Source organism: Chaetodon auriga, chromosome 12, assembly GCF_051107435.1.
Source record: "Chaetodon auriga isolate fChaAug3 chromosome 12, fChaAug3.hap1, whole genome shotgun sequence".
NCBI lineage: Eukaryota > Metazoa > Chordata > Actinopteri > Chaetodontiformes > Chaetodontidae > Chaetodon > Chaetodon auriga.
In genome coordinates this window covers 4520266-4534210 of record NC_135085.1, presented here as the reverse complement: position 1 = coordinate 4534210, position 13945 = coordinate 4520266, and the positions used below count along the sequence as shown (strand labels likewise).

At 41.1% G+C, this 13945-nt stretch overlaps 1 protein-coding gene across 1 annotated transcript in view; it reads right to left on the bottom strand.

The window, feature by feature from the left end:
- The window catches only part of tox (thymocyte selection-associated high mobility group box), a 48876-nt gene extending 35461 nt beyond the window's left edge, over nt 1–13415 (bottom strand). The window contains exon 1 of the mRNA XM_076744059.1: nt 12759–13415. Within this exon, the coding sequence (XP_076600174.1) occupies nt 12759–12863 (105 nt within the window). The 5' untranslated portion in view covers nt 12864–13415. The remainder of the gene's footprint in view (nt 1–12758) is intronic.
- Between the last annotated feature and the right edge of the window lie 530 nt (nt 13416–13945).

The window sequence follows — 13945 nt, the reverse complement described above, 5'->3', positions numbered from 1 at the left end:
CCAGGATCCAACACCAGCATGCAAATAAGCAAAACACAAGTGTTTGGAGTATTATTTGTATTTTCAACATGTAATTTTCACCTTAAGTTTGGCAGTACAGATTTCTTTTCATCCAATTTTCACCTCATTTGTAACACTGAGAGTTACCGTTAACAGTCGCAACGAGAACAGCCACAGCTTTGTGTGCTACACATACAGTACAACCTCACATACTATCACAAACCATCGGAAATCATCAGGTATGGGATGTATGTCCTAGGAGAACATGAAACAACATTAGCACTTGCTTGTGAATGGAATGGCCTCCAGTGCAATGCATGTGTGTCACATCCTGCGATCTTCTTCAGTGGCATTTAGTGCACCACATGAGGAAGTTTGAAAAAGATTTCTTTGAATATTTGCTTGTAAAATCACACCCTTCAAAATGTAAACATGCCATGACACCAAGAAAACAGTGCTGTCTTCACAGAGATATTAAATCAGCTAAGTCACAGCCAGTGCTTCGACATATTGTGAGGCTTAAATTTTCCATTTTAAAAGTAATCAGAGTTGAACGGGTCACAGCCGGGGATAGCACCTCTGCCTCGCTCTGAGCTAGGAAAAACCCCTCCATTGTTATGCTTGGGTTATTCTGTGAAAAGGTGATGTTTTCACTTTAAATGGAGAATGTTCCAAAGCAGAGAAATTACACATTTTTACATGTATTCGTGTTTCATGGTTTGATCTGAGCTGGAACAATTAGCTGATTAATTCATAGCGGATTGAGTAAAATGACTGCTCAGTCATTTTTCAAGCAAAAAGCAGTCTGTGGTTTCAGCTTCTAAAATGTGAAGATTTGCTCTTTTTTTTTTTGTCATATAGGACAGTTAAACTGAATATTTTTAGGTTTGGACTGTTAATCGGACAAAATGAGCAAACTGAAGACATCACCGTGCTGGGAGCAACTGTAAACTAATCAATTAATCGTAATAATGATAGCAAATTGAAAGCCAGAGAATTGCTGCCTCTCAAATAAGTGCTTAAACACTATCTGTGTCTTCTGCATGTGTGTATCTCAAACCTTACAGTGAGAGAACTAAAGAGGATAGCAAGGTTTGTAGTCAAACCAAATTATCCTCTCTCTCTCCCCCCTTTCATGCCTCTGTCTCTCACTCTCTCATCTCTGCTGCTCCTGTGTGTGTGTGTGTGTGTGTGTGTGTGTGTGTGTGTGTGTGTGTGTGTGTGTGTGTGCGTGTGTTTGTGTGGGTAAAGCAAAGGTTTGAATAACAAGCAGCCAGCTAAGTGGGTCAGGGTCGGAGGAAGGGGGGAGAAAGGGGGAGAGAGACTATTAGGATGACAGACAAGGACAAAGGAAAAGAGAGAAATACAGTGTATCAAGGAAAAAGGGAGCAGAGTGAGGAAGAAAAAGAAGGAGAGGTTGGGAGAAATGAAATGTTTGGTTGATAAGGAGATGGAGGGAGCGCTAAGGAGTGGAGTTAAGGGGAGAGCGATACGGAGTGAGATGGGGGGGCGGCAAGACTGAGATGTAAATTGTAAATTTCCTTTAGCTCCAACTTTCAGCTGATATCCTGTTTAACTAAAGATGAAATGATGAAATGTTCAGTTTTTGCTTTTAAAAATAATATTCCAAAAAGTAAAGTAACCCACCGAGCATTCAATCTAAAAATTTTTTGAAATGAAAAAAATCTGCCTGTGAGGTGAGACACCAGCGAAGAAGGAAAAAACGAGTTATCGGCCCTTACTGTTGAAATCTGGTAAAATGATCAACACACTAACGACTAACTTTAACTTGAACTGAACACAGCATACTTCCAGGTGTTGGCTGGGTAGTTAAAAATCCACATAAATGTCCTGTAATAACAATTCTGTGCTCAATGACCATGGCAGCAAAATGTTTGCAGTGTTGGGTTGGGCCTCCTCTTCAAACAGAGCCAGTGTCACAGATGGAAACATTACGTCTCCTCGGGTTGTGAGGGTATCTTTGTGTAAATGAGTCAAAAAGACACGTTTCAATCGCTGGAGACCTTTTTTATCACTCAGGGGTTTGGGTGGCGTGTGAAACTATTTGCCTAAACTGGACTGAATGGATCTCAGTTGACTGTAACCTGCATCGGGGGACATAAATCAACTCACAAGCCTGTACAGTGAGAGACAGATGGACAAAGAGAGAGGACGACTAATGACTGTGTGTGTGTTTGAGAGAGACAGAGAGACAGAGAGAGAGAGAAGACGGGACATTCATACAGCTGGAGTGGTTCAACTCAGCTATTGTTTATCTGTCTAATCTCTGTCTCCATGACAGCAGAATAAACCAAGTTTTATTGGCTAAGCTGTATCATGACTGTTAAGTCTAGATTGTGTCTTTGTAGGGTGATCGCTATGCATTTCCTTTGCGTGTGCGCAGGGGCATTCTACATTTCTTGAGACAGCTGGTCAGTTGTAATTGTGTGTGTGTGTGTGTGTGTGTGTGTGTGTGTGTGTGTGTGTGTGTGTGTGTGTGTGTCATACCTGTCAACATTGGGATTTAAAAATATGAGAGAAGTTTGGCAGGAGAGGGTGAAAAAGGATGGGAGCGATAATATAAGTGCAGTCATTGGTCGAGCATGTTTCTGTGACTCTTGGATGCATTTCTGTTTGTCAGATTTGTCACTTTTCCCTCTGTGTGATCCGCTAAAATCCGTGTGACATATTTTCCAAAAAGCATGACTTTGACAGACATTAGTCTTCATTAAGTATGGGTACACCTCCTCCCATTTGATGAGACACTTTGAGCTGTTTTGGCAGGTACTCCCTGTCACGCTCATCCTTCTTCTGCTTCTTCTTCTTCGTTTTATTGGCAGGTGTTATTTCACTGAGTGACTCCTCATCAACAGACGTTACAGCTAATGTTCTACATACTGTCACCTGCTGTATCGGAGGGGAATGTCGCAAACACGTCAATCAGGCGGTCATTCTTTCCATCGATGTAACAGCCAACCTTTTTTCTAAAATGGTTTTTAGAAAAAGTTAAAAATACAGGAGGAAAATAGGGTTGAGAGGTCTGGTGTGTGTGTGTGCATGTGTGTGTGTGTGCGTGCGTGCGTGTGTGTGTGCGTGTGTGTGTGTGTGTGTGTGTGTGTGTGTGTGTGTGGGTGGGTGGGTGGGTGTGGGTGTGTGTGGCACTGTCTTTGTGGTAAATATTTCCCCATTCAGCTTCCAGTAAAGACAGTGTTTTAATTGAAACTTTTGTGAACTATGACTGATCGGAAATATTGAGCTCAGGGTGTTTTTACTATTCTATTCTATTGTATTGAAGTTTTCAAATGAAGCTTTGAATGTTTTCATATTTTATGGCATCATCACCGTAAAAAAATAAACTGAAATCCTTGAATGAAATCCTCAAATTGAATAAAGTGATTGATCAGATTAAGCTGTTAGTGTGCTTATGTTAATGTAATTTATGGTGCTGTTAGATTACTGCTAGACTGCCTCAGTAATACATGTACGGTGCTCCTCACTTAGTGTGCAGCAAGTTTCTGACCACAGTCAAATTGTTGTTCTCAAATAAATCTAAATAATATAACATAAATAACATCATAACATAAATGTCAACATTACGAATGAAGCTTAAAAGCTTTTACGAACTATTTGGTACAGTCCTACACCTATAACTTCAGCAACAACATTAACTTATCGAGTCAGAAAACAGGCATGTCCACCAGGGCAATACAGTCAAATAAAGTGACATTAGTGGCTCAGAGAACTGAAGCTTCAGCCATGTATGGGCAAAGCTGGCCCAAAGCCTAACTAGAAAATAAAATCTCAAGGTTGGTTGAACCTGTTAAGCTTGGCTCAAAACTTCCCAAACTTACCCACTGCTCTGACAACAAACCTCAGTGATTGAATGGAACTCACACAAAAAGATTTAAGTGGCATGTTCGAGTGATTTAAGAGAACTTCACTTGCCAATTTTCTCACACAACAATTTTTTTCTTGGTTGTAAATGAAATTCCCAAGTGGTTCACATCCGTCATACAAATCATGACAACACTGTCTGCCTTCCTCCACAGAAAAACTCCTTTTAACTTCATACACAGTTAAAATTCCCTCACTCCAACACCTGCCGCTGAGTCTTTCTGCAGGGCTCTGTCCAGGACCGTCCTCCATTAGAACAGCTGACACTGTAAAATCACATCCGCCTGACTGCTCCCCATCGACGGACTGGGTTATGCTAGAAAAGACCTGGTTCACACAACATGTTGTCCGACCTCGTCTCCTGGAAGACATTTATGGTGTTGCACTGTGGTGTTCACATGGAAAGTGACAGAAATAGTTGTGCAACAAACAAAAAAGAAAAGAGAGCTAGAGAGAGAGAAGTTCAAACCCAGCTTGGCCCCACACAGTTGGCCAATCACAGGGGTGAGGTAGGTTTGGGTGTTAAATCCCCCCAGTTCAGACATCTGAAAGGTTTCAATATTCAAGATGTTTCTAACTTCTTGTCAAAACATTTTCTCTTTGTTTCTGTCGCAGTATGTGTGACCCTGGTGACACGTCATTGGCAGCTGTATTAATATTTAAAGTGTCTACCACTACGACTTCCGGCTTTCCGACTTCTGATTTCTGACAGCAGGACCTGAGCCTCTTGAACTCTTGAGGAACATTTTTGTGAATGAAACTGGTCCATAATCACAGGTGGCATTCATCAAGGTAAGCAATTTACAGCAGGTTTGTGCAGTTAAGAGAGTTTGTTGAATCTGATTTGAATCACTAGCATGAACAAACCTCATGAAAAGATGTTGAAACAAGATGTTCAAGACAAGAATACTAAAATGTTCTTGCATGAGGTCAAATGTCTTTCTTAGTAAGTTGTGAGTGGTTAAAATCCAAATCTGGCATTTCCTACTGTATGCACTGTACAGACGTAGCAGATAAATCACAGATGAGCAGGACTTTGCGATCAAAGATATTTTATGACAGAACAAGGAAGCAGGGTCAAAGCAGAGGCGAGTTTACACATTTCAAATTTGACTTATTTATTTCAATCTACCCGCGGTAATTAGCACGACACCATCACAGTTATCACTGTATGATCGTGAACAAAAGCTGAGTGCTAAAGAAAAATAGACGGCAACAACTCAGGAACTGATCCAATCTCTTCCACCACAAGTTAATTGATCCAACTCATTGTCACTAATACAGTACACACAGCGAGAGAACAATGCAGCAATGATTGCAGTATGTGATTTGATTGCAATATGTTTGTTTTGGAAACGAAATCCTGATAATTAGTCTCTTCTGGCAGCGCTCTATCTCCGCCCATCTGTTCCACTTGGCATCCCTCCACCAACCAGGAGTCCCTCATCGCTCCGTCCCCATGATTCAACCAACTGAAACGCTTTCACATACACCAACACACAAGCAACAGTGCTGAAAGTCACCCAATCATCAGCAAGCTTGGGGGGAGGGGGGTGTTTGGGGGGAGGGGGATTGGCAAGGTGTTCAGTAGCAGGAGTGACAGCCAGCATGGACAGACGGACGGACAGATTGACTGGTTGTGTTCTGATAGATAATTAGATGAGATGCCGACACTTTGGCTGGTTCGAAAAAAACTGTCGGAGGGGACAATGGGAATGTGATACAGAAAAAAAAAAAACCTCTGGGAAAGGGCCAAAGGATAAGATAGCTGTAGATGTACTGGAAATCTTTCTAAATAACTGTGACTGTATTACCAAAATGCTGCTGATATATCACAAGAGGCACTGAAGCAGTCGAGCTGATGGCGTTCATGTGGATATATGACAAGCCATTTCAAATGCAGTGACAAATCCAGTCTAATTAATTATTGTAATCCTGATTGACAGAAATTATTCTTTAAAAATGGTAGTTCTGCCGTGAGGGAATGGCAGAGTGTATCATCCTGTTTATGCCAGGGCTACTTGCCAGTGATCATAATATAGAGTAAGTTCAGTCAGCCAACTCATGTGGAGCAGATTTATTATTACATGAACACAAAGTGTGTACCCCGCAGGTATACACACTAAGCCCAGCGCTGAGTGTGACGTTAATTGACTGTTGCCCAAGGTGACTTAGAAGCAGAGCATACAGGTGGATGCTGGGGTGGCGGCAGGGTTTATGAAATGCTATATACGCTGTGTAGAGTCATGTGTGAATACAGCAGGGCTAAAGTCGTCTCCCTGTCGTCTCTGCAGATTTAGTTACCTTTTATTCGTAGTTTGGGCTAATGTACTTTTTAAATATTAACTTTGTGCTGGCCTAACCTTTGTCAATGATGGAATACATTCATTTCCTTCTCCAGGAAGGCAATAATCTGGTGAAGGTGAAGACCCACTAGATGTAAACAAATCCTGCTAAACTGCCTCCAAACTTCTTCCTTGTAGCTGTGGGTGTGCTTGCAAGCTAGCAAGTAGCTTCCATGTTAGCAAATATTGTTGAAATAAGCGACCTACGACTTTGTCTCCAGCAGCTCATGTGACCCTGTGCCATGAAGGACTTTGTCAGCAGCCATTTTTACAGGTCACAGTAGGAAAAGCACAGGTGTTAGTCAAACACTGCAAACCTCCAACACCAGCGTCCCACAGAAAATGAAGAGGGCAAACCCTGAAGTCACATAGTGTGTTCAGTGGGTCTTCACTGTAACAGCTGAAACCAGCATCCTTTCAGCTATGAGTATTATTTAAAACAATGATGATGATGATGACGATAAATGTCATACCTGCTCAACTAACAGAAACAATTCATGACATCAGATGATGGCTGATGTGACATGATCAATCATAACCTCCACCAAATCTGAGTGCTGGAAACACTTAGGATCTTAATTTCATAGGACAAATGCAGTATTTCACTTCCTTATACTCGTGATGACTTTTCTCATTGTCCTCTATCGTGTATTACTCTGTCTCTCTTATTTCTATCCCTCTCTACATTCTAAAATCTGCCCTCTGCCTACTTTGCAAGTGTTTTGCTTCTCTCTTTAAATCTATATTCTGCTGTACTTTACTCAGGCCTACTTCTCTTCTCCCTGTTCTCTTTTCCCCTCTATTTGCTTTAGAAATACCTCACCCAGCTTTCACAATCATCATGTTTACATTAGGCCCTCTCTCTCTCTCTCTCTCTCTCTCTCTCTCACCCTTCCATTCCTCCTCTAAACTTGATTCATCCCATCTCTGCTCCTCTTGCTTTCTTTTTCTGCCTTTCACAAGGCCATGCGTTTCATTCAGTAGTTATGTATTTAAACTGTTCCACCACAAGCACTTGTGTAGTTTCATATAGATGCTAAGTCACCTCATCATATTGCGATGTTACAATTAATTAACTTCTGTATCAAATGAATTGCTCCTTCTTCCCATCTACGAAGACTCATTATAAGCAGGGCCAATCAGAGCTCATCCAGCCAGTGTCTGTGCATCAACAGTGACACTGAGCTGGATGCTGGCCACAGAATCACACTTGTTTTAGATTAAGTGGCTTTGTTGGTAATGTTAGTCAATAAAAAAAAGGTGACTGGTGACTTTATTCAACTTTAATCATGTTATAAAGGTACGGCAAAGGATGCAGTCATTTTAAGATTACATACATTTTCAAAGTTCGCTGAGAGATTCATCAGACCACCCTGTTTACCACCATCTTCTGAAGATGACTAGACCATAACTTCACACTGGTTTGCATTGAGCTGAGATTCCCAGAATGGGGAATGGGCATAGTACACAGCATGGGAAGAAACGCTGTGTGGGTTGGTCTGGGAGGCTTAGCTAAGAACCCCCTCCAAAAAATGGGGGGATATTTAAAAAAAGACAATGACAGGTTGTTTGTTGGTGAGGCCTTGTTCAGAGTAAGCACTCTGCAGTTGGACAAAAGACCTCTGAGCAATGCCAAAGTTGCTTGTTTTCTGTTAAACATACCGTCATTTCAGTCAAGCTGACTCTTTACATACTGCTAATTTGTAGGGCTGCAACTAACAATTATTTTCAATATTGATTCATCCACCAATTATTTTCTTGATCGATTTATTAAATCACTTGGTATATAAAGCATCAGAAAACTGCTCATTACAATATAATAAAGCCCCAGTTGACCAACAAAAACCTGAAGATATTCATTTAACTCTAATGTTCAGATGAAGAAAAGCAGCAATATTCTCACATTTAAGGTGGAAACTTCAAACGGTTGATTTCTTTGCTGGAATGTTTCTGCTGATGGACTAATCGAATAATTAATCAAAGCTACTTTGTTTTGCCAATCATGTTTTAAAGGGAAACGTAGTTGCTGCCTGGATTGTGCTCCCCGGTAATGTTTTTTCTAGTGTAGCTACAATTCTGTATCACACACAAGTCAAAAGAGTTGGTGGGGTGGACGGTAAGCACACAAAGCGAAGAGTGTCCAAGGTTCACATCCTGAATCCATGTTTGGTTGGAGCACCAAAAGCCCTGTTGGCTAAGGTGAAGGAAATATTGTGCTTTCTCTTTACTGTCAAATTAAATATGTTGTCAAGTAAACATTTTCTTGATCAATTCAATAGCAGCATTATCCTGACAGATAGTTCATTAACAATGTTTCCTCATTATGTTGACAAAAGATATAACACGTGCATCATTATGATTTCTACAAAACGCATTTGCTATTGCACTTTATTAGTATAGAAATGTGATTTGTAGGAGGCAGTGTTGATTCCTTCATCATTATGCTCATAGCTATCAGTAAGACTTAAAAACAGTGCATCTGTTATTGTTAACGTTATTTCAGAGTAAATACAGTGTGCAATTATTATAAGGTGGGTGTAAGTAATATAAAAGATGTTTTAGGGAAAGGGAAACTAAATTACATTTTTTAAGACAGTCAAATTATGTCTGGTATTAATGGCAGTTATAATGCTTTTTTTTTAATCATCACCAACTGTAACGTCTGTTTACCCACCATTTTTCACTTAAAACAGTGCAGTCACCACACAATCAGTCAGCTCTCAAATCACCATGAAATCCTTTTCAATGAGACAAAGAACAGATTTACAGCTATTGTGTACAAACAACTCCAGATGGAAAATGAATACTGTGTTTGCTGTTTGTTGTGTTTTCTTAGAGGCTCCTTCAGAAGCACTGAAATACTAGAAACCTGAAGTACAAAGTATTACAGTCATGTCGGATTCAAAACCAGCCAAGAAACTAATGCACGTCGCTGAAACATTTAATCAACATTAGCCTTGTTATTATAGTTCCTGTTCATAGGCACAACATGGAGTAAAACGGTGCCTTTTCAAAGGTAACTGTGCTGAAAATGTTCTCTATTTAAATGAAATGGAAAATGTAGACCACCACTGGTGTTACATTTTTACATTACCACATCTGGACACGCCTCTCCCCCTCTCGCTATTATACACACACACACACACACACACAGAGGACATAGCATTGACTCAATTCACTTCCTGGAGACTTACCCTAACCCTTACCTGAACAACTACTTGCCTATCCACAACCCTTAACCTAAACCTAACCTTAACTAAGTCTTCACCCTAAGATTTAATGATTTATGTTATGAGGATTTGTGTTTTGTCCCCATAAGGAAGGCAAGTCCCCACAATGTGACTGTGTAAACAGATTTATGTCCCCACAATCTGAGTAATTCACATCCACAGACACACACACACACACACACAGCCTCTCTCTCTCTCTCTCCGTTCTTTTTTGCACGCCCTCTCTCTGTTCTGTTCCTCTTCTTTTTCTTTTCTGTCATTTTGTTTCTTCTGTGCTTCCTACTTCCTGTCTCTCTCCTTTTTATATATCCTCTTTCTCTTTTCTCTCTGTTCCCCCACACAGCAATATGATCTCTTCTATCATCAAGACACAGAGAGAGAAATATAGTACAAACCTTAGTGGCCCCACCCCCACTACTCTCTCTCTCTCTCTCTCTCTCTCTCTCTCTCTCTCTCTCTCTCTCTCTCATCTACAACATCCCTACCCCCAACAACTCTCCTCTCTCATGCACTCACTCTCTCACTCTCTCTCTCTCTCTTCAGTCCCTACCCCCAACCACATAGCTAGCTCTCTTTACATCCCCAGCCTCTATCTTCCATCTCTCCCTCCCTCTCTCTGAAACACAACAACACAGTGGATTGCTCTATGTTTCTGTGTGCAGGGCATTTCTCCACATTGTGATAGATTTCTGAGCTTAAAAGCAGCAGGTTGGTAAACAGCACAATGAGTTCAGTCATTAAACATGAGAGACAATGCTGAGGGTTAAACAAAACACAGCAAATTACTATCATCTAGCTCATGGATACATTAATGTGATATTCCATCCATGTCCAATTACCACTTACTGAGGTCAGAGGTCACAGTTAACTGCAGAACTGGTAGGGAATCAGATGTTGAGCCCCAGTTCCAAACTACATGCTGAATGTAGACACTGCATCTATGAATGTACTGACTATCTGCTCTATAATAATTGTCACAGTATAGTATTTTCACAAACAGTACATAAGAAATCACCATCTGCACTCTGTCATACATCAGAGTTGTCTGAATATTTTTTGTTTTCAGAGATCTTTCTGAAGCCGTCTCTACACAATTCATTTTAGTTGTTCACAGCTGTAGATATCATTTCCATTTTTTCTGTAAGTTACATTATGGCCATTTGAATTTCAGACTTCACTCTACAATGACCAGTCACGGAGGTACTGTATAAGAAAGCAATAGTGAACCTTCACAGCACACTCAAACCACACTGCATCACCCAAAACCTGGTTAAAATGAGTACGTCATATGGAACTTGCAACCCCTTTCCACACACGTGTGCTGGCTCGGCTTGACTCAGTGCATCTGCCCAGCACAGCAGGGATGTGCATCTTAATTACAACAGGGTTACCCACTTTAAGGTGCGTCTCTAACTACTGATGCGCCAGAGTCGACGTTTAAAACAAGTGCCCTCTTTAGGGTAGTTTACTATTGCACTTCGCAATGGTTGCTGGTAGCCAGGTACATATCATCATGGATTTTCAGGCTGTTGTTAAGATTTTGCTTGGCATCCACCGCTTATTACATGAAAAACAAAGACAACACGATAAAATATCTGGCAACAGCAATGAGGGCTATTTAACCTTGTCGCTGAATCATCAGTGAATGATGACGAAACCCATCTGACGTCACCTCTACCCGGTCAAAGGTGGGAGGTGGATGGTCCATCTCGGGCACGACTCGGCACATTTAAACTGGTAACTGAAAGGCTAATAAATGGAGCATGGTTTAAAAGTGGCAATTGAAATGGACAGTATAATGGTGGATGATCACTGGTAGACAGCCTGAACGCAACACTTCTGGTTAAAGCAAAGTTTTTGTAACCACATCACACCATTGTTGCTAAGGGGTTAAACAGAGGAAAAATGGCCTATCAGCGATGTGGTGAGAAAACAGTTAATAAACGTGAGCAGGCAGAGTAGAATCAGACAGCCGGCCTGTGGATAGTCTGATCAATCCAGCTGTACACTGGCCGTTCAGGGATGGCACTATATTCTGATATTACTCAGTCCACTATTTTTATAACAGTGACATCATAACGACAAAAATCAGGCAGCAAAGTGATCTGAAAGAGTGCAGAAAGTCATATTTGTGTAATGGATATTGTATAATGCTATTTCAGTTTACACCCTGCTTCATGTGCCACCCTGTCCTGATGTGTGGGAGACAGAAAATTCAGATTATTTTCTTTTTATATGCTTTAGTAATTCAAGAATATTTAGATGTCATGTCAGTAAGACTCCACATAAAGCATGACTGCAGCTTGTCACAGTTTGACAGGAAAAACTAGGGAAATAGTTCTTAGCTCTTAAAAAAATCATATGTTATCATTGTTTCCTGTTTTATTTGTAATAGAAAATATTTTTTTGTTCATCCATATCAAGCTGTGGGAAAAAATGTAACTGCATTTTCAACAACAAAATGAGGGTGTTCCATTTTATTGTCTGAACACTGAAGAGAGGTTAATAATCTGACTAATCGCTGCACTCATCAGCTGCAACTATTTAAATAATTAAGCAATTCATCACTGTCAAATGAGCAAGATCTCACTGTCTGCACCCAAACAACTTTACATACTGAGACATACATAGATAGATAGATAAAAAGATAGATAGATGGATAAGGTTAAATATAATTTCATGCCCATCCTGCGTAAGACGTGTCTTACAGAAGACACTGGATCCCTACAGGCTCCAGCTGTGACTCTGACCCTGACCTTCGACCCTGTTCTGGACAGAGAAAGACAGCAGAGCTTCCCAGACACCAATTAACTTTAGTATCACAAGACAGAAATGAGAGGCTCTGCTGTGAACTCCACTGAACATGAACAAATTCAAGCATACTGAGGGATAACACTGCATGTTTTTCTCAGAATTACTTGCCTTGTATTTCATTATAACCACAACTCTTGTATTTGTAGATATAATGCGTGCTAGAACTTAATTATCTTTCAATTACCAGTGGTGAAGTTTTAATTAAAGGTGTCATTACAGCACTGACAACATACTCGGGGTAAAATCCCAGTCTGTGTATCCTCCAGTGAGTGGATGGGCTCGCAAGAAATGAGTAACACTGGTTGTAGTCGTCTTCAATAGCTGCGCTGATAACTGGAGCCTAATAAGGCAATTAATTACCTGTTAATTGGCAGACAGGAGATAGCTATGGAAATGAAAATAAGCTAACACAAACGTGGTTTTCATCCCCAGGACATGGGAAACAGAGGCATGGGTTCCTTATTTCCTTGCTTACCTTGTTGGTCCCAAAAGCCGGGTCAGGGTAGGAGAGCTGGCCCAGCCTGGTGTGGTCTGTCGCGGCCAGCGGCTGAGGAGGAGGCGGGTAAACGGTTACATCCATGGCTGAAAATAACGTAACATCCACTTCGCCTGTCCTCGTCTTCAAGCTCCTTTCTTCTCTTGTTCCTGTCACAAACCGCTGAGATAACCTTTTAAAAACTTACAAGGTTTTCGGCGAGTCCCTGAGAGACCAAACAGAAACAACCACTGTCCAATAAAATTGTTCTTTTGGGGTAAAAATGAAGGTTTTAAGCAGGTAAGTCGGCTTAATAAGCCTGAACGGATCTTTTGGAGGTCGCTGCTCTCCTCTCCACGCCGGCTTTCGGGCTTCAGTAACTGCTGCTGTGACTGGCAAACTTCCCAGTAAAACAACTTCTTCAATACCTGACACTAAAACAAACCTTCAGTGGCAATGGTGCACTTTTTGAAGAAGCGTCGTTTTCCCTTCGTTTATCGTCGTGGGTTATGTATCCCGTGGCGATACGTTGTGGGGACAGGGGACGTGCTTGGACCCTGTCTGTCCCTGGTTGGGACTCTGTGTTACAATACTCCTCTGCCGTTGCTGCCGCCGCGCGTGTCCTCGGTGCTGTGGTACCTCGCGGACCACTCATACAAAGAGCTCCATAATCAAGTTACGAAGAGGCAGGCACGACGAACACGGAAGTACGTTTTCTTACAAATTAAAAGCGCAGATTCTGTCAGGAGAAAAAAAAAAAATACAATAAAGGGGGGTGGGGGGTATGAAAACGACAAAGCAAATACAACTTATTCACACCGTTCACGAATCCCGACAATAACTACAACTAGAGACTTTAGCGTTGCGGAACCCGCCTCAATAAGCAATTTTATTTTGAGTGTAAACGACATATCCGGAGGAGCTGAGTGGTAGCATGTGCTCCATCTAGAGGAGAGGGGAGTATCAAAAGGTCCGTCAAGGTGTTTCTGTAGCCTGAATAAACGTGACCTGCGTGGGCGAAGGGTGTTTCAATTAAACTAATGAATTAATGCTGTATGAACCAACAGTAAAAACTCAACAGAAGCAAAAATAAATAAATAAATAAGAAAAGAGAAGAAGAAAAAAGACATTACTGCTCATTGCTAATATTGCACAATGATACACAATGTGTACATCACATTGTGTAT